At 43.6% G+C, this 24670-nt stretch overlaps 1 protein-coding gene across 1 annotated transcript in view; it reads left to right on the forward strand.

Annotated features, from left to right (window-relative positions):
• ZBTB20 (zinc finger and BTB domain containing 20) overlaps positions 1-24670 on the forward strand; it is a 624766-nt gene that overhangs the window by 564898 nt on the left and 35198 nt on the right. The window contains exons 9-10 of the mRNA XM_065407938.1: positions 11203-11304; positions 19641-19828. Of these exons, the coding sequence (XP_065264010.1) occupies positions 11240-11304; positions 19641-19828 (253 nt within the window). The 5' untranslated portion in view covers positions 11203-11239. The remainder of the gene's footprint in view (positions 1-11202; positions 11305-19640; positions 19829-24670) is intronic.

Consider the following 24670-nt stretch of genomic DNA (forward strand, 5'->3'; position numbering starts at 1 on the left):
TGGGGATGAGACATTCTCAGTGAAGGATGTTTGGTTATGAACTCCTTACCCTACAAGGTCAGGGAGAGCTTATGTCTTGCCTCTCTTAGGGCTGGTCTACACTGGGGGGGGGGATCGATCCAAGATACGCAACTTCAGCTACGCGAATAGCGTAGCTGAAGTCGAAGTATCTTGGATCGAATTACCTGGAGTCCAGACGGCGCGGGATCGACGGCCGCGGCTCCCCCGTCGACTGCGCTACCGCCGCTCGCTCTGGTGGAGTTCCGGAGTCGATGGTGAGCGCGTTCGGGGATTGATCGATTGCTACCCGCCGATATGGCGGGTAGTGAAGACGTACCCTTAGAACACAATGCCAAACACACATTTTCAAATAGGCCCCCCTATGACATTCCCCAGGGTACAATCTGGACTGTTGAATATTTGTGTCCCCTCAATTCTCTAGCCTGAGGTGCCTTTTACGCTGCTTTTCTCTATAAACAGCAACTTCTGGCCAGTTCATACATAGCCCCTAGCATGTAAAATCACTCCCAGCTGAATACATGAATGCTATGGCCAGCCATTCATGAATTACATACAGGGCAATACCAACAACTCCGTAGTCGCAGCCTTGTTCCCCTGAAATGTGTGTCTTAAACTGTCCAGCCCACTACTGAACAATGCAAGCTCATAGAAAGTCCATCATTTCATCAAAGGAAAATGATATATGCCCCAGCCTTGTTATCCCAAATGGAGTTTCCCACGCGCTCTAATCCAAACACATTAAGATAAAACAATAATATACATTTATTAACTACAGAAAGATAGATTTTAAGTGATTACAAGTGATGATGCATAAAAGTCAGGATTGGTTGCAAAAAGAAAATAAAAGTGTAAAATGCAAGCTAATACCTAACTTCAACAAGTTAATAGATTCATAGATTCATAGATTCTAGGACTGGAAGGGACCTCGAGAGGTCATCGAGTCCAGTCCCCTGCCCGCATGGCAGGACCAAATACTGTCTAGACCATCCCTGATAGACATTTATCTAATCTACTCTTAAATATCTCCAGAGATGGAGATTCCACAACCTCCCTAGGCACTTTTAAGTGAACTTAAAAGCAAAAGGTTTTGCCTTACCATACACTCTGGTAAATTTCACACGCTGGGTCTCCTTTCAACCCTGGACACTTCGCTTAGTTAAGTTCTTTGTGAGTCATTGATGTCCTGAGCAGAGATGAAGGAGGAGAGAGGTGAAGTGGAGACCACTGTCTCTCTCTCTCTCTCTCTTATACCACCCACCCCTCTTTGAGGATTACCCCCAGCTGGGGTGCAGGCAACAAGTAGTCTCTTGTGAAGGTGAGGGTTGAACCGTCCCTGAGAAGAAATGTAAATTTCTTGTTTACACCTTCCTATTGCTGGAGAATGGCTGCTTAAGCATGTAATAGAACTTTAACACCTGGCTGGGTGTTAGTCTGTCCTTTGTTCTTGAGAAATTGGTTTGGGTCTGCTTTTCTTAAACTTGGAGCGTGTTATAGAAATGTTATACAGTAGAAACTTATAACTTTACATACAATGTTGATACATATTTTACCAGGACATTAATGTTCAGCAGATTATGAATTTTCAAATGATACATCACAAGGCATGCTTTGTACAAAATTTATCATAGTCTTGTAAAATTGGTGACCGTAATAGTGCAAACCATCACATTCTCATATTAGCTAGCAAGTTTTCTTCTTCCTAAAAGACACCTCTCTCCAAATAAAGTCACCTGCTAAAATCTTGCTGAGGGAGGAAAATAATTCTACCAAGATGATGCTGAGATATTTTTAATTCTTGCATTTGCCAATTTTAATACATTTTGGTGATTGGTGTGTTAGAAATGGAGGAGTAGATGAAAATACATGATGAATCCAAATTTTCTTTGGCTTCTTTTTGTTCTCTGCATATCTGTGACAAGTTGATTCATACCTGGTATAACTCCATTCACATCAGTGGAACTACACCGGGGATGATTGTGACGTATATTGCAAAGTTACTGCACATACTTACAGCATCTTTACTGTAAGGTGAACCACAGGAATGGATCAGTTAGCAGCCAGTTGCTTTTAATTAGCCAGGAAGGGATGGATCCAGGCTGCTGGTTGCAAATAACCATGAAAGAGTGAGAACCAAGGATCTTGTGGCCACCAAAAAGGACCAAACCGTACTACATTAAGTGTTGTACACTTCTGACCATTCTCTCCAGGATAGTTGCCAGGAGATGCATTATTTATTGTTACATTATGCAGTCAATGTACATAGACAGGTGAGAATCGATTGTCAGTTTGCAACCCTCTTATCTATGAGAAATGGAGATCTTTTCCTCTTTGAGGAATTCTTCCATTTATTGACACCTGTGGAGCTAAGAGCCTGTTGTTTTGGAGAGGTGCTGAAAAGTTTGCAAGCATAGCAGTAAACTGAACCAGTTTGTGAAGCATAGACCAGCCATTCTCCCTGATGCTTGCATTGTTTTTGTTCTGCCTCAAAAATAATGTCCTTTCAGACTTCGTTTGACATCTCCATGATGTTGAACAGATTTGGAGAAATCACCAATATTTTGACAGGGTTCCTTGGCAATGAAATGTTCATGAAGCTCATCTGTCATAACTAGCCAAAGCAGTGGAGGGGATGGATACATTACTGTTACACTGTTAATTCCTAGTCATTTTCTTGGTCCCTAGTGGGTGCAGTGATGGCAACTCAAATTTCAGTGGCAGGGGTATTGGTGATAATCATGTTTTCTGGGAATGGACTCACTTTTATTCTTTGCTGACTGAAATTGCACGACAATGTAATTCTGTCCAAATGTTTTTCTTGGTGACTAAGCAGCTGCCCTCATGCTGCATTGGCCATCTTTGATGACTGCTGCTGCTTGTGGCTTCAAAAAACTTCTGAAAGGCAGCTTGTTCTCTTCTTTAATTCTTCCTCTATCTATGACCTTGTTCTCCTTTTTTGAACTTCTAACTCATACATCTGATTCATTGTAACCTGTAGTAAGTACAAGGCTGTGTCTTAGTGTTGTACTCTCGGCACATACATGTATGGGCCTGTTTCCGAGCTCACGCTGGTTTTAGTCGTAGAAGTAGTACATCTATATCTTAGGACAGCACCCAGAGTCCCTAGTCAGGATTGGGGCTCCACTGTGATGAGTGCTGTACTAATGCAGGTATGAAACAGTCCCTACCCCAGAGGCCGAACGCAGGTGTAACTCCATTCACCACAGGAGAGTTCTTCCTTATTTCCATCTGCACAAGTGAAACCAGAATCAGGCCTCAAATATTTGTCTCACTTACTCATGTCTGACTTCTATAGGGTGATAGGAAATGTTTACCCACTTTGTAATTTTGCGAGGCACTCAAATACAATAATGATGGACACTTTATAAGAATGTAGACAGGCAGAATTGGATGTGATATAATGTATTTTTAAAATTTGAATAAGATATTTCAAAAATGTAGTAAAGGAAAATATATACATTATATATTAGCCATACCATGTTTGTGTGAGTGTGAGAGCATTTTTTTTATCTATGCCTGTGCATAAATCTGGACTTGATGAGATCTTTCTTAACAGCAAATAGCCAGGTCTTCTGTTTTATATCTTAAATGAAAGCCAACCTCTCCAGTGTCTGCTAGCACAGTGTTGGGCCAGTGGTGTTTGGGCTGACACAACGAAGAGCAGCACATTATGGCAGAAGGAATCACTTATACTCTGTGGGATTTTGGCGGGAAGGGGCTTGTTCTTTTGTTCTGAGACAGGGGAGACTTTGAACTGGGAACTCTCATTGCAAAAGGGAAAGGAATATCAGATACTGACCGTGAACATTACTTAAGAGTCAATCCAATCAGTGACAGAGGAGCACAAAAATTCACAAGAGCACCTTGATAAATCCTCCTCTCCAGCCTGCTAGTTCTCCAGGAACTGACAATTCAATGTATTATGATGGGGTCTGGACTTTTTTTTTTTTTTAAATGCCAAATTCCAGCTTAAGCAAAGAATTGCGGCTTAAGCATGGTGAAATGTTACACTGTCAGATAAAAAAAGGGGGGGGGCTAGGGAAAGAGAGAAATAGATACAGATAAGTAATAGAGATTTTGTATGACAAATACTGGGAACATGATGCAGCCTTTACTATAAACATGAATTGCTGTTCCAGATTTCGATAGGAACCCTTGGGATTCAAGGGAAAGTATTTCTCTGCAGTACTTTTTACAAAGATGTATTTATGAGAAACTGGCCTTTACCAGACTAGAGCAGTATCCCAGTGCATCTCATTTAAATGGTTTATCTACAAATATCCAATCCATAGAGGAATGATTGTCTGAGTTTCAGGACCACATGTCTGAAATGGATACACAATGCTCCTAGCAGGGCAGGGGAAAGGCAAGTTTCCCTTCAGTGGTGGTATTTATTAAAGCTCTATCTGCTATGAACAAACCACACTCTGATCTTCTTACAGGGTGCCCTGTGCTCCTGAGATTTCATGTTTTCTGAGGTGCAAGTTGTGCCCTCTGTTGTACAGGTGCACTGTGTGCAGTAGTTTTAAAAAAGAGCCACCGTGGCTTAACAACCATGTAAAAGAAGCAGTGAGAGATAAAAAGGCATCTTTTAAAAAGTGGAAGTCAAATCCTAGTGAGGTACATAGAAAGGAGCATAAACACTGCCAAATTAAGTGTAAAAATGTAATAAGAAAAGCCAACAAGGAGTTTAAAGAACAGCTAGCCAAAAACTCAAAAGGTAAGAACAAAATGTTTTTTAAGTACATCAGAAGCAGGAAGCCCGCTAAACAACCGGTGGGGCCCCTGGACGATCGAGATACAAAAGGAGCACTTAAAGATGATAAAGTCATTGCAGAGAAACTAAATGAATTCTTTGCTTCAGTCTTCACGGCTGAGGATGTTAGGGAGATTCCCAAACCTGAGCCATCCTTTGTAGGTGAAGATCTGAGGAATTGTCACAGATTGAAGTGTCACTAGAGGAGGTTTTGGAATTAATTGATAAACTTAACAATAACAAGTCACCGAGACCAGATGGCATTCACCCAAAAGTTCTGAAAGAACTCAAATGTAAAATTGCGGAACTATTAACTATGGGTTGTAACCTGTCCTTTAAATCGGCTTCTGTACCCAATGACTGGAAGATAGCTAATGTAACGCCAATATTTAAAAAGGGCTCTAGAGGTGATCCCGGCAATTACAGACCGGTAAGTCTAACGTCAGTACCGGGCACATTAGTTGAAACAATAGTAAAGAACAAAATTGTCACACATAGAAGAACATAAATTGTTGGGCAAAAGTCAACATGGTTTCTGTAAAGGGAAATCATGTCTTACTAATCTATTAGAGTTCTTTGAAGGGATCGACAAACATGGACAAGGGGGATCCAGTGGACATAGTGTACTTAGATTTCCAGAAAGCCTTTGACAAGGTCCCTCACCAAAGGCTCTTACGTAAATTAAGTTGTCATGGGATAAGAGGGAAGATCCTTTCATGGATTGAGAACTGGTTAAAAGACAGGGAACAAAGGGTAGGAATAAATGGTAAATTTTCAGAATGGAGAGGGGTAACTAGTGGTGTTCCCCAAGGGTCAGTCCTAGGACCAATCCTATTCAACTTATTCATAAATGATCTGGAGAAAGGGGTAAACAGTGAGGTGGCAAAGTTTGCAGACGATACTAAACTGCTCAAGATAGTTAAGACCAAAGCAGACTGTGAAGAACTTCAAAAAGATCTCACAAAACTAAGTGATTGGGCAACAAAATGGCAAATGAAATTTAATGTGGATAAATGTAAAGTAATGCACATTGAAAAAATAACCCGAACTATACATACAATGTGATGGGGGTTAATTTAACTACAACTAATCAGGAAAGAGGTCTTGGAGTCATCGTGGATAGTTCTCTGAAGACGTCCATGCAGTGTGCAGCGGCAGTCAAAAAAGCAAACAGGATGTTAGGAATCATTCAAAAAGGGATAGAGAATAAGATGGAGACTATCTTATTGCCCTTATATAAATCCATGGTACGCCCACATCTTGAATACTGCGTACAGATGTGGTGGTCTCATCTCAAAAAAAACATACCGGCATTAGAAAAGGTTCAGAGAAGGGCAACTAAAATGATTAGGGGTTTGGAACAGGTCCCATATGAGGAGAGATTAAAGAGCCTAGGACTTTTCAGCTTGGAAAAGAGGAGACTAAGGGGGAATATGATAAAGGTATATAAAATCATGAGTGGTGTGGAGAAAGTGAATAAGGAAAAGTTATTTACTTGTTCCCATAATATAAGAACTAGGGGCCACCAAATGAAATTAATGGGCAGCAGGTTTAAAACAAATAAAAGGACATTCCTCTTCACACAGCTCACAGTCAACCTGTGGAACTCCTTGCCTGAGGAGGTTGTGAAGGCTAGGACTATAACAGGGTTTAAAAGAGAACTAGATAAATTCATGGAGGTTAAGTCCATTAATGGCTGTTAGCCAGGATGAGTAAGGAATGGTGTCCCTAGCCTCTGTTTGTCAGAGGCTGGAGATGGATGGCAGGAGAGAGATCACTTGATCATTACCTGTTAGGTTCACTCCCTCTGGGACATCTGGCATTGGCCACTGTCGGCAGACAGGATACTGGGCTGGATGGGCCTTTGGTCTGACCCAGTATGGCCGTTCTTATGTTCTTATGTACACACACAGACACAGAATTCTGTCTTCCTCTCCCTCCTGGGTGTAAAGCAGCACAGCTGGTTATCAGCTGACTGCTAGGAGGAGAGCCCAGCTTCGACACTGATGTCTGCAGTACATATGAGTCAGGGTGCGTATCATCCTGTTACAAAGGATCAGTAAAGTGCACCTAGAATCATTCATTTGTGCCACTAGACAACTCTTGAACCTGATATGCTGGATGGCACCATCTCCTTGCAGTTGCTTGAAGAATTTCACCCAAATATGTTTCTGGTTGTCTCCAGTTCCAAAAAGTAATAATGACAAAGACCAAAACTATACTTGGCATGGACAACCCAGATTTAAAATATCTCTCTGATGAGGAAAGTGGCTGTAAAAATGATCCCTTCTTATTCAAGAGATCTGCCTTATGTGTGTTCAGAATCAGATCTGCTCCTTTTAATGACATAAACAAGTTCTTACTGCCATTTAGTCCTGCAGAACCAATACCACATGAGGACAGCAAGTGGGATTATTTCTTGCCGCACACATCATCAACAAACCAGTTTGCTGGGGATGATATAAGAGGCAGAAAGAAACAAAGATTTGCAGATCCCAGTGCAGGTTTGCAGCACTGGCAACCTCAAAAATCAGCTTTTGACTACAAAATTGAGCCCATTTGACCATGTATCACTGAGAGAGAATAACTCCAGATCTGGACAGCAGGCGCTGAATCCCTGCACAGAAATGCAGAGCTGTTTTGCTGACTGACCATGGCATCTAGATCATGTGAGTCCTATTAGCTCCAAACAGGGAGTAGAAAAGGAATCTGAGAGTGTCTGAGGCAAAAGGAACTAGAGTTAGGGACAGAGAAAGAGGGGTCCAGCAAGAAACAACCCCTGGAAACAGCCAAGTTCAGGTCCAAGAACTGGCAGGAAGCTTATGTTTGCTGTTATTTAAGTTAACAAGAAAGGAAACCACAAGAAAGTGGATAAATCTAGATTAGTTTGCTTGTGTGTACTGTGTTAGGAGCAGAGTAGAAACACCACATGCTTATGTGAAATTTAAATAATAGGCTTTGACGGATCATTTCTGATCAGTGGTGCTGATTAATGAACAGCTCAAGTAAGGTAGCAAACAAATAAAGAAGGGTGAAGACACAAATTACTGAAGGGGAAAGAGGAGGATTAGAGCATCAGGATGTGGAGTTATGGTAAGGGAGGCCATTAATCATCAGCACTATTATAAAGGACCACATTTTGTGCTGACTTTATGCCCCTTGCAACTCTACTGAAGCCATCACAAAAATTGACCTAAAGTGCACCTCTTAAATTACAATCTGAAGTACCTCACTGCTATCATAAATGAACCTTCTTTAATACAAATAATGAAATGATGAATATGTCTTCCTCCCTCTAAAATACTAAGTAAGACTTGGGTGGGTTGGAATACATGTAAATATATATAAATATGTATAAAATACCCAAGTTAGTAACATTAATGGAAAGTTTTTAACTAATACTTCGAACTTCCATAGTGCATTCATGGAAGAAACTCAGTGTCTTCAAAATCTTAATTAAGCCTCGCAGCAACCCTGTGGAGTAGATGTTAATATTCTTCTTTTATAACAGGAGGAACCAAGGTGCAGAGGGGCTATGTGACTTTCCAAAACTCACACAGTGAGTCAGTGGCAGAATCACAGAGAGAACCTAGGAATCCTGACAGCCAGTCCCCTGCTTCCTTACTGTTATTTGTGAAAGATGTTTTATTTTTTGCCTAATGTTCTCACGCTCCAAAATCCATGTCATCTGTTAGCCTTCCCATCTGGCTCAAGACTCCTTTCCTAGAGTGTTTCTGGATGCTGCTTTCCCCACTGTGTCTTCCCCCCCCCCTCCCCCGGTCTGATCAACCTTCAGTTTCATTGATTTTGTATTTTAAATAAAATCATCTGTGTCATGTATCCCACTATAGTATGTTTTTAATATTAAATGAAAACAGCCAAGCTGTTCAGGCCATACAAGAAGCTCTGAAGAAAGAAACAATGAAGCTGGCTACGTGTTCTGGGACTTACAATTTTCTTCATGCTCTTCACCCAGAGTGGGTTTTTCAAAAGTACCTAAGGGAGTAAGGCTCCTAAATCCAGTTGACTTTCAATGGGAGTTCAATACCTGATTCCCATGTGTGATTGTGAACAGCCCATCCCCAACATCCTTTCTTCCTGCCACACTTGGTTATGAACCACAGAGTGAGTGTTGGCCACACCAATAGAACCAAGGATCTGTTAGTTTAGAGTCCCAAACACCAGAGGCACAACAAATGACACAGAAAGAAAGAGGTTTTAGAGTAGCAGCTGTGTTAGGCTGTATCCGCAAAAAGAACAGGAGTACTTGTGTGCCACAAGTACTCCTGTTCTTTTTGTAGAAAGAAAGAGGTGTAACAAAATACATATGGCTAACTCTGTCCCTCCTTAGTCTTGACTTATGTGAAACTTCTAGTCAATAGACATTTTGTCTGGCTGAAGAAGGACTGGGGGCCTGATCCTTTGGTCTTTCTGCCTGAAAATCTACTGTGGGAGTTAAACATGCAGATAAACTGTAGGATTGGATCCCCTGTAAGGACTTCAGGATTTGGACTATAGAAAGGTGGGGAGAGGGGCAGAATAAAAGACAGAATGACATGGATGAAATGTACATAGGAAGCAAGGTCGAAATTAATAGAAGGGGAGATATGGGGTGTATGGAAAACAAGGTAAGCAGGGAGAAGGATTGAAAGGAAATCTTATGCTAAATGTTAGCAATGAAATCTAAAACTATGCACATATTGGGCATCATTACACCCTTGATATTCAACCCTTGATGTTTGTCACTCTGGTTTGTGAACCCTTCAAGCAAATCAGGAGCTGACTCCAAATACAAGTGAAACTCGGTGGTTCTGAATAAGTTTTGTATTGATCTTTCAAATTTGTTTAAATATGAAATTCAAAACAAACTTTAGGGAGGGGTGTGTGCCTACAAAAACTGGAACCTCAGAGAAAATGTGTGCTTGAGCCCCTGCGAAGTGCAACTGCCAAGTGGTGCATCGTGTGTCTGTTTATACAGATCCAGCTTGCCATTAGCCATCATTATTACAAAAGGTGCACATTAAACTGATCTTGAAAGTATACTTCGTAAAATGCAGTATTACAGTGTCATCTAAAATGCACTGAGAGAATACTTAATTGTGTTGGTAGGCACTCATTCCAATGTGTCTGCTATATTGATTAGTGGTTTTGAATATTACTGTGATGAATTTCCTAGCATACATTCTGACCTGCACAGTAATGTTAATTACCTGTGAAATAACAGTGACACTTTGTATCATTTTTGTTCACCTGTGGGTTTGTTTGATTTTGTTGATAAAGCAAATATTCATTTTTCTTCACTGATCCTACTGAAAATCCCGTATTCATGTGAGTAGCACCATTGGCTTCAGTGTGGGCAGGATTGGAGACACTGATGTCCATGGAGCTACTTGCATGAGTAAAGTGAGCAGGATTTAGCTTGTCATCTGCATGTTGTTTTAAGATACACTTCCATCCTCCACAGTCAACTACTAAAGGATTATAATAGTTAGAGAAAGAGAAGTCCTATTAGTCTAGTGATGGATTCAATTGCAAAAGATTTCAAAAATCCCAATATTTTGTAGAGTTCCGATCCAGAGATTTGGTTTAGCCAGTTATAAAAGCAGGAATCATTGCAAAAGTCAGGTCTGGATGCTGAATTCCCCCTTCTACCAAATATCAAGGATGCTTGGTTCTGAAGGGTTTTTTCGGGGCCCATTCTGTATTAGACCATGGAGTTTACCCCCTCCTCTGGGCAGGATATGGCCTCCAGAGAAGACATTTCAGACATAAAGTTGCTACTAAGGTTTGATGTTAGCTGAAAGACTGAGAATAAATTATCTCCCTGGTTGGTTTTTGTCACTAAAGTAGCACCCACTGGTGTCCAAATGAGGAAGTAGGTGGAGTTTCTGCCTTTGGACTGATATACTTTTATTTTAGCCACTGTTTCTGTGATACAAAGAAAGCAGGAGGAGAAAGGCAGGTCCTTTTCCTTCCTTCACCTGTATTTTAGCTTAGAGGCAGCTCTTTCTGTCTTCTCCTCTGAGCAGGGTTAGATGACATGATGGGGAAAATTCGGGTGCCTTTTCTACACTACGGCACCTGCTGTTGCTCAGTGCGGCTGCAGTCATAGCAGGAAACCTGCAAGACCAGGAAGGAATTCTATTGTGTGGCAGTTTGCTGCTTCATTCCCCCATCTTACCTACCCAAAATAGTTTGGATGGTTAGGCCATGGAGACGAGGGACTGGAATCTATCCTCATTTATAGCTGGGGTTGCCCAGATGTAACAGAGGACAGAATTTTGCCCTGCTAGGCCTCACTCTGCCATATAGATGTGGAGAATACTGATTAACCTTGCAGCAAATTCTCTCACTCTTGATAAATCATTAACAATTCCCCCGTCTCCTTTCCTTTTGTTTCTTTCCAGTACAGACACAGCCTCTCTCTGTCCCCTGCCCCAATGAATGTCTGCACTAGGGCCAAGGCTTGGAGTGATTTACCTGAAGAGTGACACCATTTGGAAACCACTGTAAGTAAATTTTATGTCCTACAAAAGACTTCTTGTTTCAGCAGAAAGGAAACAAAAAACAAAAACAAAAAACACCCAAAAACCTTCAACACCTGGCCATTGCTGGTGAACACGAGCTAAATTTTACATTACACATTTACCTGGGAAGTAAGTGGTAAAAAACATACCAGTAAAAAAGTTGGTAAGTATTGGCATCATGTTGTAGTTCAGCAGTGGTTTGACCTCTGTGCATCTTCTAGTTGTGCACTGCTCTGGTAGGAGCCCCCTGCCTATTACTCAAGTTTAATGTGGTGTCTTCATGTCTCTCAGTGGAGTTTTGCCCTGTTTTTTATTAGATTTCTTTGTCTTTTGTAGAACTACTAGTCTGATGCGATCAGTGCATATTATTTCTTGTTGCAGTTCCATGCAGTGCAGTTTAGTTTCCCTGCAGCTCATTAAAGTTTTGAGCTGCTCTTGTCAAGTCTCAATGATTCTTGTAGTTCTGTATAATTCAGGTTGGGTCTCTGTGTGTCACTGTAGTTTTGCAGAAGCTTGGTTGGACTATGTGCTTCTCAGTGGAGCTTTCTGATGTTCTCAGTGGGTTTTCTGCTTCTTGTAGTTTCACAGTGTTCTGAAATGATCTCTTACCTGCTGCCCTGGAGGGCATAATCTTATAGTTTTAAACTGTAATGGGCAGATCTCTGTTCCTCTTAATATAGTTTTTTTTTTTTTACTGTTCTAGTGAAATTGACTTGATTCTCACTTGTAGCTTCCTGCCTCAATGCACAGGTTTTTGTGCCTCACATGATAGTTTTATCCTGCTCGGGTTGGATCCCAGTGCCATTCTGATCAAGCCTCCCTACCTCCCATCCCAGTTTTGTGTTCTGTTCAGATTTCTCTGTCTCTTGTAACTTTTTATGGTGCTGCTTTCAGAATTCTGTGTATCTTTCCATCTTAGTTTTGTGGTCAGGTATCTGGTCAGACTTCTGTGCTTCTCTCGGGGTTGGTTGGTTGGTTTGTCTTTAACTGAACGTACTCATATCTCTGTCTTGCATAATCAGTTTCTAACCACACATCACATATTGTCAATGTCACATCTGAGAGAGGGTCAGGACTCACAGTGAGAAGCACTGATATCAGGAGTGGCATGAGTATCATACATGCAGGCGGGAGATGAATGTGTAGTAAAACACTCAAAAATATTGCTTAAAAATTCTGAAGAATAGCTTGTTCTCTCTTACATTTTTAAAACAGGAAAGGCCAGATGCCTCGATTTATATATATACTGTGTGCACTAACTATGTTAAAGCCAAATTATGACTCAAAAAGCCAGTGGAATGCTTGCTTGGATACTACAGATGCTGCTCTCAGGGGGCAGTGGCTGGAGGGAGACATTATGCCTCTGTTAGGCATAATACTTGGAATGTGGAGGGCGGAAACTCAGTCAGTAGCAGTCTTTGTTACATCATTAGCAATCCCCTGGCATTGTCCTCCAAGCACTAGCTGGTATTCCAGGGAGCAGGGCTTGACCATGACCCAGCCCATCCAGACATACTCCTTAGGGTGTGTAGTGCTGCTAGCAGTGCTAACATATCCTTGACTATGCGGAGGGTCACCTGGAGCCATGTGCCCCCCCCCCTCAGATTTCTGCTAGGGTTTATTTGCCCTGCCCTGAACCCCGCTGCATACCACCAAAACCTTTAAATTGTGCTCACCCCCCCCCCCACCCCCAACTATCAACAGTTATGTGGCATCTCTGCTTGACCCTTTGTGCTTAGGGAGTGCAAATGGTCTTATTATGACTACCTCCTTTACAGATGCACTAGGGAAGGCAGGGCTCATTCTAACCTTTTTGCCACCTCCCGTTCCCAGTGCATTCACACAGGAGCAATCATAATTTGACCATTAAATAATAATTCAGTTTTGTATTTCTCACTGAAAAGCTTTACTCTACAGAATGGGACAGGTACCTGCTCTATGTTTTTCTCTGCTGCCATAGCACCCCAGCCCTGCCCGCAAATAAGTCCCTTGTCTAGAGGCTAGAGAGTTCAGCCTCCACCTTTACCAGCTCACCACCTCCCCATGCTAACAGATGCTGATCTGAAGGGCCCTAGGCATCTTGGTTACCTTTGGGCTCACCTATACCTTGCTCAATTTAGCTGTTTGATAGTGTGTTGTGCTCTGTGATGGGGCTTAAGGAAGTAACTAGTAGAAACTCATAAAAAAACCACTCAGCTGCCCTGTCTCATACATTAATCCCAGATCATGCCGGAGTGAAGAGTAACCAGGAGAAATTGAATCCTTTTAATAACCTACATCAGTTGAAATGGGCTTGACATGCTTCTAAAAGTGGAGAACCTCAGACACAGCGCATTTGGGTCCATTTCCAGAACTGGGATTCGGGCCGATGTCTGTTTCAAAGGGCCTCAAATGTTCGCTAGCTGACATGTGGGAAATGCTAGCAGCTGAGCAAACTAAATTGCCTGTCTTTGAGGGAGACCAGACTGAGAGGTTTGCTTGTTGTGACATGTTAATACATCTGGGGGAAATTAATCCCAAACACAGATAATTGTTGTGAGGGAGAAACCTGGGGAGACAACGTTTGAAAGAGACTGAGGAGGATTGCTGGACAGCAAATTGCGTGTGAATTTGCAATGCAATATGGTAGCAAGCAAAGTAAGTACAATTTTGGGTTTGAGAGGCATCCTGAAGCAAGGAGATAGGCCTCCCTACCTGTATAGCTCTGAGTCTACCACACCCAGTCAGTTCTGATCCATTCTGCCTTTAAAATAGACAGACAAAAAAAATCTGTGCTACTCTACATTCAGTGCCTAACATCATGTTGAAGCTGCATTATTGTGAGATGTCAGGTTTCTAGACCTTTATGAAAGAATGCTGCAGTGCTTATATAGATAAAAGGGGGAATACTTCGTTACCAAAAAGATATTGGCACTTCGGAGGGATGAGAGGCTGGAGGGACTGATTTACAAGAAAAGTTTGAAAGACCTACTAAATAAGTGCAGTTTGGTTAAGTGATGACTAATACATGGTGGGGACTTGATAACAGTCTATGGATATTTGAAGAGTATACAGCCAAGAAAGAAGGGGAAATATTTTAAGTGGTGAATATCATGAAACACTTCCCAAGAGATGTATCTGGCTGTGGAAGAGTCTTCCAAAGGAATTGGGTAGAAGCCTTATTACAAGGGCCATTGAAAACTAGACTGAATGAAACCATACTAAATGAACTCTAAGGAACAATCCTGCATTGGCTAGTTGAGTAAGATAAATGAGTCTTCACCATGTCTAACTTCTAGGATTCTATACATCAGGGCTATCTACCATAGTGTCCTTTTCTCCCAGTGTCTTGGCCCTGTTTTCCTTATAATGAGGGTAAAGATGATGATGATGGTGGTGCCTTGAGTGTTTTCAGACTCAGCTTCAATGACTGGAAGAGCTAATATAATAAACCACAACCACATACAGAGAAAGAGCATGGTCCTCCCTGGGGATCAAACCTGGTACCACCCGCACCTGGGGCCTGATTCATAGCCTTATGAAACTGAGTAACTGTTAGCTGGGAGTAAATAGGCTGTTACTAGACGGAAACATGATCACATGTACTGAAGTAGTGCATTACACTGACACCCACAGGTGAAATTATGATGTGCTACTGCCAAGCACTGTAGCCAGCTCAGAGTAAGAATCTGGGAAGATGTACAAACTGCAATGACGTCGGAATACTCTACAGTCACTTAGAGAAGCTGCCCCTCCCACCAAACCCCAGCCATTGTTGCCTCCTTCTCCCATTGTTTATGCACCAACCAAATCCAGCTCTTCCATTCCTTTTGACACAGCCAACCAGTGGGCACATTCTGAAGCTACTGACTGAGGTGAGACAGTGCTCCAATTTACCTCCTGGAATAAGGAGATAAGAACACGTTGTGTAATAAACGGTTCAGGATTTGCTGCCTGTCCATAGCACTGACTATCGGAGTCTAAGCTTGGGGATTGGAGAAATGAGGAGAGGACTGTTCATAAGGCCTCAGTGCCTGCGCTCCTACATAGGTAGTTTCTGATCAAAGTGAGTGCCGAGCCTTTTTTCTAATAAGTTTTCTCTAAATTCTAAGTTGGCTTTGATGTTTCCCTTACCTGAGCTTCCCTCCTCCTGCTGCTTCCCTCTCATATGTTTAAGTTACTCAGATACAGAGAAAGCTCTCTAATCAGTAAGAAAGGAGAGGAGTAATGTTGTGAACACTTATTTCCCTGGTGCTAAACAGCATCATTGCCTCCTTTCCCTTTCCACTGAGTACATGTAGTAGGGCCACAGCATTCTGATTTGGAATGGTTTCTGTTGTGAGGGCCTCCTGATAGTATACTGTCTCCCTTGAGAGCAACGGTAGCAAATAAACCCATTCAGAGAGGAAAGAGATTAGAGATGGGAGTAGAGGATGCTATCCATAATGTCACTGGGGCCACAGCCTATAGTGGACTACATCCACCCTGACTAAATTGGCCTTCAACATTGGTTCTCCACTTGTAAGGTAACTCCCTTCTCTTCATGTGCCAATATATATTTATGCCTGTATCTGTAATTTTCACTCCATGCATCTGAAGAAATGGGTTTTTTACCCACGAAAGCTTATGCCCAAATATATCTGTTAGTCTCTAAGGTGCCACCGGACTCCTCGTTGTTTTTTTAGCCTATAGTTAAAACATTTTCTAACCTGCCTCTGTACTTGATTCTGAGTGCTTGTGATGCAAGAGAAGTAGAAATTATTTAGCAACATGGCACTCAGGCTATTTCTTCACTGCAGAATTAACTCAAGTTATCTACACTTGAGTTAACTCCTCTCAAGTTAGCCTAGTCTGAGTGAGAGCAGCCACACTGCAAACTAATACTTGAGCTGCACAGAGTGGTTGGATTAGCAGCACAGAGTGCTAGTGTTAGCAGCTGATGAACTGTGCTAATATGAGCTGTTGCCTATACTCCATGACGGGTCAGCCAACTCGAGTTAAAACCATCAACACACTCGAGTGCAGGATTTGTGTGTGAGGATGGGACATGAGTTAGGGGCAACACTTGAGTTGTAGCTCGGGTTAACTGCAGTGAAGACAAACCCTTAGATGTTGTAAATCTGTTACCAAGGATGGGGATGTTCGTTACACCATATATCCAGCCACTCCAACCACCACCGCCCCCCAGATCCACTGCTGGCTGAACAAGAACTGGCATTGCCTGAAAGCTTCACAACTAACAATGCTGTGAAAGAGGTGTGTGTGTGTGTGTGTTTGTGTGTGTGTACGTACACACATGTGCAGAGGGAGGAAGGTACTGGGAATGAGCGGAAGGGGGGATATTTCTCTACAGGCCCTAGGAAATGTGACAAGAGTTAGCCTGTGATAATGTTTGAAGTATTCTCATGGACAAAAGGTATACTTTCCTTACTCAAGTTTCTAAAATACATTGCTGTGTGGCAATAGATTGTGTGGCTAGAGGTAGATTTTAGCAGCAGAATTGGTATCCAGATTTCAAGCATGCTGGAATTGGGGTGGGGGGGACTGAGATGCTTAATTTATTTTTCAGACCTTTCTCTGTATGAAGTATACTTACAATATTTCAAAACTGTCTGATTTTCATGTAATTTACAGTGATGCAGTTCTAGCCTCAGTTATTCTAATACAAATTTGAGTAACTCAACTGAAGCTAATAGAGTTACTTCAGATTTACTCTGGTGTAAGTAAGATCAGAATTTGGCCCATATTTTCAACATATTTGTAATATATGTTGTTCCCTACCATACAGTGTACAGGACGGAGTATTCTCCACTGCACTAAGCCTCTGATTTTGGGAAGGGTGGCTCCCCCAACATAAAATACACTAAAGCTGCCAGCACCACTGGGGTTAACAACAAATCTAACTCAGCCTGGATTCACCTAAAACTCCCATCTAAAACCCTGGACCAGCCTCTTTGGAAACAGAAACATGAGCAGTGGGAAGACCAAAATGTTTTTGTGCTTTTCATCCAATTTGGGAGGTTCAAGTAGAACTGACCAGCACAAGACAGGTGCCTGCAGCCATGTAGTTTTGACCACTGAACCCGGTCACTCGGGCATGAGGAAACCCAAGGAGGTTGGCCTGGATTCTCCATGCCTCTGTGTGTGTGTGTACACACACCCAGTTTTGCTTTGTGTTTCTTCATGCAGTGTCTGCCTTTTCTTTATTTCTTTTTCTTTTTCACATTTTCCTTCCTTTTTCTATTGTTTTACTTTGGGTTTGGGTGCTCAGCTGGGTTTTATTGGGGGGGTGGGCTGAGGGCAGGCCTGTTTAACTTTTTTCACTTGAGCTTTCATTTTCCGGCTGAGGAGACACTTCATTGGAGTGTGTAATTTTAACACTTACGGCAAAGAATTTAAAAAAAAAAAAAAAAAAAAAAAAGGAGCTTGGCAGACTTAACCTCTGGCATGGTGACCAGGAGGAAGATTCTAGGGAGGTTTTGTCTCACTACAATGTAGCCTGGAGCCAGGTGGTGCTCTGCTGCCCTCTGAAGGTGACCAGCTAGTACTGGCAGCCACCAAGGTTTGACAAGCGCTTCCACATGCTATGCCCTCAGATATGCCAGGCTTATATAATTCTTTTATATATCCGGAGACAATGTTCTCGATTAATGGCAAAGTGGCTTTGCTCTCTGTTGCGTGATAGATGCTCTTTCTTTCTTGTGTGTATCTCTTTCTCTTTTTTCTTTTTTTTTTTCCTTTCTGGTGCTTGGACCCTAGAACAGGTTTTGTAAAATCTGTTAAAAAAAAAAAAAAAAAAAAAGATAGGCAAGAGGCAGGACTATTTCTCAAAGATATGATTTTGCTGTCTTAATGAGCCTGTATCTTTGCAGGACACGTTGAGTAAGGATTTTGGTGGTGGAGAAATAGGAGAAAACTGGTTGTGTTGTTTATTTGCATTTACCAGGGCAATAGGCACTTCAGAAGGGGCTGCTGACATAGCAACCATTCCAGCCATTTAAGGAATTACGGTGATGAATAGTCTGGTGCTCTGTTTGTAGAATGGTTGCTGTGATGTGGGGAAACTGGATAAAACAACAGGAGAACCCTCAGAACTTCTGTAACACAAATGGAGGGCTCCCTGGGTGAAAAATAATGCATAGCCGTTGTTGTAGAGAAAACATTTTAAGAAGGTTGCTTTCTTCAACAGTTATTTGTGTTTTAAGTGGGCATCATTCTAGGCCAAAGAAGAGCTTTTGAAATCAGGTTTCATTAGGTTGTACTATGAACAGGAGTAAGTGACACATGCTGCCATCATGGCAGGTAGTACCTGAATTGCTATGTTTACCCCCCGTAACTTTCTGCTCACTTCCATGAGCACTGCACCTGCCTGGATCCAGACATACAGTAGGGCAGCCAGTCTGCTGGCCAAAAGTTACAAGTCATTGCTTCTCCAAGACAATGATTTTGCAAACTAAACACTGCAATTAGAGCTCCAGCTGTAACTTACTTCTATAAAGAGGGAGGTAGCATTTTCTAGGATTTAAAGCACAGAGCTCTGGGCTTTTTTCCTTTCTGTGACAGACTTGCTGTATGCCCTTGGGCAAGTCACTTTCCCTCTTCACGCCTCAGTTTTCCCACCTGTAAAATTAGGATAATATTGCTTACCCGCCTCACGTGGGATTTCTGAGGCTTCATTCTGGACGTTTCCAAAGTGCTTTGAGGTCCTGGATGGAGTGCACTAAAGAAGTACAAATATTAGACTTAGTAATTAAAGGCTCTCTTCTTTTAAGGGACGTAGAGGAAGCCAGCATGCAGTGTGGCTATTGCTGGTTGTGTAAGGCTCTAAATCTTATTGCTTCACCTGTATAAATGACCTCTGCCTCTCTAAATTACCCCCTTTCACCATCCTTGCCCCCTGCACCCACAATCTTCTTCACAAAGTACCAGCTTATACTTTCACACTTCTTGAACTGGAAACATCAGTGTTTATTTGTTTTCCAGATACATTTGCTATATATTTCTGTATAACTTTCAATTCAGAGTGATGCAGCCTTGATTAATATTTGTCACATGGAGCTCAGACTGTGTAAAGAACTCAGACAGGTTTTAATTTATATGTAGTCAGTAGGGGCAGAATGGGGAGCTTCTGACTTGGTCTCTGTGCTTTAATGTGGTCTCAGGGCCATTGCATCAGAGTGAAAACAAGGAGCAGCTTGTTTCCAAACAAGAGGCATGGAGTCCTCTCTGCTACCTCCCTTTAAGGAAAAAAAAAAGCAAGTTATCTTTAACAGATTCTAAAAATGCCTTTTCCCAAATACGCAGTTAGTCCCTTCAAAGGTTTCTTTGTTTATTTTCAGGAAGAAACCCAAGACAGCTGAAAACCAGAAGGCGTCTGAGGAGAATGAGATTACTCAGACGGGTGCATGCAGCGCCAAGCCAGGCCTTCCCTGCCTGAACCTTGAAGCTGTTCCACCTCTGAGCCCAGCCCTCACCCACTCATCACAGTCACCAACAAACCTGCCCGCACACACAGGGTCATCTGATTGTGAGTACACCAATGTACTGACGAGTTGCTGGGAGCTGGTGAAATACCATTCCACACCGTGGACCAGCTTTCCCAGCCTGATGCATGTTGTTTCCATAATGTCATCAGCAAGACCTCATCAGCCTTTCCCTCCTCCTTTTTTTGGTCCATTTATCTTCAGAATATTTTCCAGGAAGTTTTCTGTGATAAAGTCGTGATTATTCAGTCAGCCTAAGAAAGCTGAGAGAGTTGCACAGATCAGGTATGCAGGGCTGGCCCTAATTTCTGTGAAATAATATGTGCATGGCTCCCCACCAGCTCCCTCCCTCCCTAGGACTGGGGTTCCTCATCTTCATGTAGCTGTGTTTCTCCTCATCCCCGCTTGTCTTCTGACTGCAACCCCAACCCCAACCCAGGCCACAATGGAGGACAGCAATTAGGGAATGCAAATCTCTAGCAGACCCCGGGATGCAACAGGGCTTCAGGCAAAGAATCCCGGTGATGCTCTGTGAGGTGGATTGGGTTTAGCATGGTGGGGACCTGGAGGACTCAAGGCCCAGTGCAACCAGATAGGCCAGACTCCTTTGCTGTTGATATGTTTTCAGTGTATTAACTCAAAGATGAGTCAGCACAGATTTCCTGGCCTTTTTAAAATGTTCTTTTCCGTTTCATCCAGGACACCAAAAAAACAACAACAACCCCACAACCCCAAAACAAGGAAATGAGCAATTGGAACTCGATTTTGAAAAGACAGAAATACATAGCAGATCTTCAATATATTGAAATTTTACAACCATCCCTTCATTGGGTTATGTCAGCTCTCACGTTCACCATTTTTTAAGGGTGGTAGTTTGCCTCTTTTGGAGTGGTTTTAAGATATTGTTAAAATGTACAAGGGGGGGGGGGGAGTAAGACGAGGAAGCCAGCTTCCAAGAACTCAGAAGCCAGCTAAACTTTGCGGAGGTCAATAAAAAGAAAATCTGGGCATGGCAATAAAAATACCAGGTAAAAAGTAAGATATTTTCTTTTTTTTAATTTAAACGACCTGCCTGAGGGCCAATCTTGGAAGCAACCAAGTTATTGGGATAATTGCTATCCTAATCACTTCAGCGGCAATTCACTCCTGCCACCTTCTGACTTTATTCATTATGAGCCTCTTCTTGAGATCACAGTTTTAATAGAACCAATAAACAGCATCAGGAGGCTTCCCTAAAGCTGGCCCTGTGACCTGGTAAAGAGAAAGAGGCATGAGACAATGGAAAAGGAAGCACCATACAATTTGGTGCAAAGGAAAATTCTCTTCAAATTTGAGATGCCTGTCACTGGATAAGACTGGGATTTGGGTTTGTTTTGTAAGGTGGTTGAAGCATTAGATCAGTGTACCAGGTATTTGAATCTATTACCGCAGGTTACATGAGTCCTTATTTATTTTGGACTCTCTACATGGTTCAGCTTAAGAGCAATTTCCCGAATATAGGTAGCAAATACACCAAGACAGCCAGCTGCACCTCATCTTTAAAAGACAAAGACAAAGAAAGTTTAGGCAGTAGTTTGAATGCTAACGGTGCTGAGGCAAGCAGTTAACAAAAAGTCTGGGCAAAGAGATGTATTATACAATGCTCTCTTAAGGGCCCCATCCTGTGTGGTGAGTGCCTCCTGTGTGGTGCTGTGTGCCATCAACCCCCACTGAAGCCACATTGACTCGGCCCCCTGTAGGATTGGGTCTTAAATGTTCCTATTCTTGGGCTTAGACATATTACCAGTGAGAGGAAATTCCTGAAGCAAGGACTTTCAATCTAGAATGCATTGCTTCAAGCTCCCATTGCTTTCCCTGCTGGGAGAGATTAGCTTAAGCATTCCAGGCAAATGCAGGTGGAATGGCAGTTCAGAAGGAGAGGTGGTTTCTGAGGGTATGTCTACACTACGAAATTAGGTCGAATTAATAGAAGCCGGTTTTATAGAAATCGGTTGTATACAGCCGATTGTGTGTGTCTCCACATAAAATGCTCTAAGTGCTCTATTCGGCGGACCGCGTCCACAGTACCGAGGCTAGCGTCGACTTCCGGAGCATTGCACTATGGGTAGCTATCCCACAGTTCCCGCAGTCTCCGCCGCCCATTGGAATTCTGGGTTGAGATCCCAATGCCCGAATGATGCAAAACAGTGTCGCGGGGGGTTCTGGGTACATGTCGTCAGGCCCCTCCCCCTCCATCAGAGCAACGGCAGACAATAGATTCGCGCCTTTTTACCTGGGTTACCTGTGCAGACAACATACCACGGCAAGCATGGAGCCCGCTCAGCTCAGCTCACCGTCACCATATGTCATCTGGGTGCCGGCAGACGTGGGACTGCATTGCTACACAGCAGCAGCAGTTAACTGCCTTTTGGCGGTAGACGGTGCAGCATGACTGGTAGCCTTCATCGGCGATCTGGGTGCTGGCAGCCGTAGGGCTGCATTGCACCAGCCCTTGCCTTTTGCCTTTTGGCAGTAGATGGTTTATTACGACTGGTAACCGTCATCATCGTACTGCAGTGGCTGTCAATCATGGGCACCTGGGCAGACATGCTCAGTCCTATCGAACTGTCTTGACAATGATGGCTATCAGTCGTAGTATGCTATTTTCTGCCAAGCGCCCAGTATTTTCTGCTAAGCACCCAGAAGAGGCCGAGGGCGATCTGGGTGCTGGCAGACGTGGGGCTGGCAGACGTGGGGCTGCACTGCTACACAGCAGCAGCCCCTTGCCTTTTGGCAGTAGATAGTATATTATGACTGGTATCCATCGTCGCCATACTGCAGTGGCTATCAGTCTTAGTACACTAACTGCCAAGCGCCCAGTATTTGCTGCCAAGCACCCAGAAGATGCCGAGGGCTATCAGTCATGCTGCACCGTCGTCTTAAGATGTAAAAAATAGATTTGTTCTGTATTCATTTGCTTCCCCCTCCCTCCATCAAATCAACGGCCTGCTAAACCCAGGCTTTTGAGTTCAATCTTTGGGGGGGGCCATTCTGTGTGACAGTTGTTTGTGTTTCTCCCTGATGCACAGCCACCTTTGTTGATTTTAATTCCCTGTACGCCATGTCGTCACTCGCCCCTCCCTCCCTCCCTCCCTCCCTCCTTCCCCTGGTCCGTCAGATACTAGTTTCGCGCCTTTTTTCAGACCAGACGCCATAGCTAGCACTGGGATCATGGAGCCCGCTCAGATCACCGCGGCAATTATGAGCACTATGAACACCACGCGCATTGTCCTGGAGTATATGCAGAGCCAGAACATGCCAAAGCTAAACCAGGACCAGCCGAGGAGGCGATTGCAGCACGGCGACGAGAGTGATGAGGAAATTGACATGGACATAGACCTCTCACAAGGCACAGGCCCCAGCAATGTGGAAATCATGGTGTTACTGGGGCAGGTTCATGCCGTGGAACGCCAATTCTGGGCCCGGGAAACAAGCACAGACTGGTGGGACCGCATCGTGCTGCAGGTGTGGGACGATTCCCAGTGGCTGCGAAACTTTCGCATGCGTAAGGGCACTTTCATGGAACTTTGTGACTTGCTTTCCCCTGCCCTGAAGCGCCAGAATACCAGGATGAGAGCAGCCCTCACAGTTGAGAAGCGAGTGGCAATAGCCCTGTGGAAGCTTGCAACGCCAGACAGCTACCGGTCAGTCGGGAATCAATTTGGAGTGGGCAAATCTACTGTGGGGGCTGCTGTGATCCAAGTTGCCAGGGCAATGAAAGACCTGGTGATATCAAGGGTAGTGACTCTGGGAAACGTGCAGGCCATAGTGGATGGCTTTGCTGCAATGGGATTCCCAAACTGTGGTGGGGCCATAGACGGAACCCATATCCCTATCTTGGCACCGGAGCACCAAGCCACCGAGTACATAAACCGCAAGGGGTACTTTTCAATGCTGCTGCAAGCCCTGGTGAATCACAAGGGACGTTTCACAAACATCAACGTGGGATGGCCGGGAAAGGTACATGATGCTCGCGTCTTCAGGCACTCCGCTCTGTTTCAAAAGCTGGAGGAAGGGACTTTCTTCCCGGACCAGAAAATAACCGTTGGGGATGTTGAAATGCCTATCGTGATCCTTGGGGACCCAGCCTACCCGTTAATGCCATGGCTCATGAAGCCGTACACAGGCAGCCTGGACAGGAGTCAGGACCTGTTCAACTACAGGCTGAGCAAGTGCCAAATGGTGGTGGAATGTGCATTTGGACGTTTAAAAGCGCGCTGGCGCAGCTTACTGACTCGCTCAGACCTTAGCGAAAAGAATATCCCCATTGTTATTGCTGCTTGCTGTGCGCTCCACAATATCTGTGAGAGTAAGGAGGAGACATTTATGGCGGGGTGGGAGGTTGAGGCAAATCGCCTGGCCGCTGATTACGCGCAGCCAGACACAAGGGCGGTTAGAGGAGCACAGCAGGGCGCGGTGCGCATCAGAGAAGCTTTGAAAACTAGTTTTGTGACTGGCCAGGCTATGGTGTGAAACTTCTGTTTGTTTCTCCTTGATGAACCCTCCGCCCCCCCCACCCGGTTCACTCTACTTCCCTGTAAGCCAACCACCCCACCCTCTCCTCCCCCCTTCGAGCACCGCTTGCAGAGGCAATAAAGTCATTGTTACTTCACATTCATGCATTCTTTATTAATTCATCACACAACTAGGGGGATAATTGCAAAGGTAGCCCGGGATGGGTGGGGGAGGAGGGAAGGAAAAGGACACACTGCAGTTTAAAACTTTAACTCTTATTGAAGGCCAGCCTTCTGATGCTAGGGCAATCATCTGGGGTGGAGTGACTGGGTGGCCGCTGGCCCCCCCACCGTGTTCTTGGGCGTCTGGGTGAGGAGGCTATGGAACTTAGG

This window comes from Emys orbicularis, chromosome 1 (assembly GCF_028017835.1).
Source record: "Emys orbicularis isolate rEmyOrb1 chromosome 1, rEmyOrb1.hap1, whole genome shotgun sequence".
NCBI classification, from domain to species: domain Eukaryota; kingdom Metazoa; phylum Chordata; order Testudines; family Emydidae; genus Emys; species Emys orbicularis.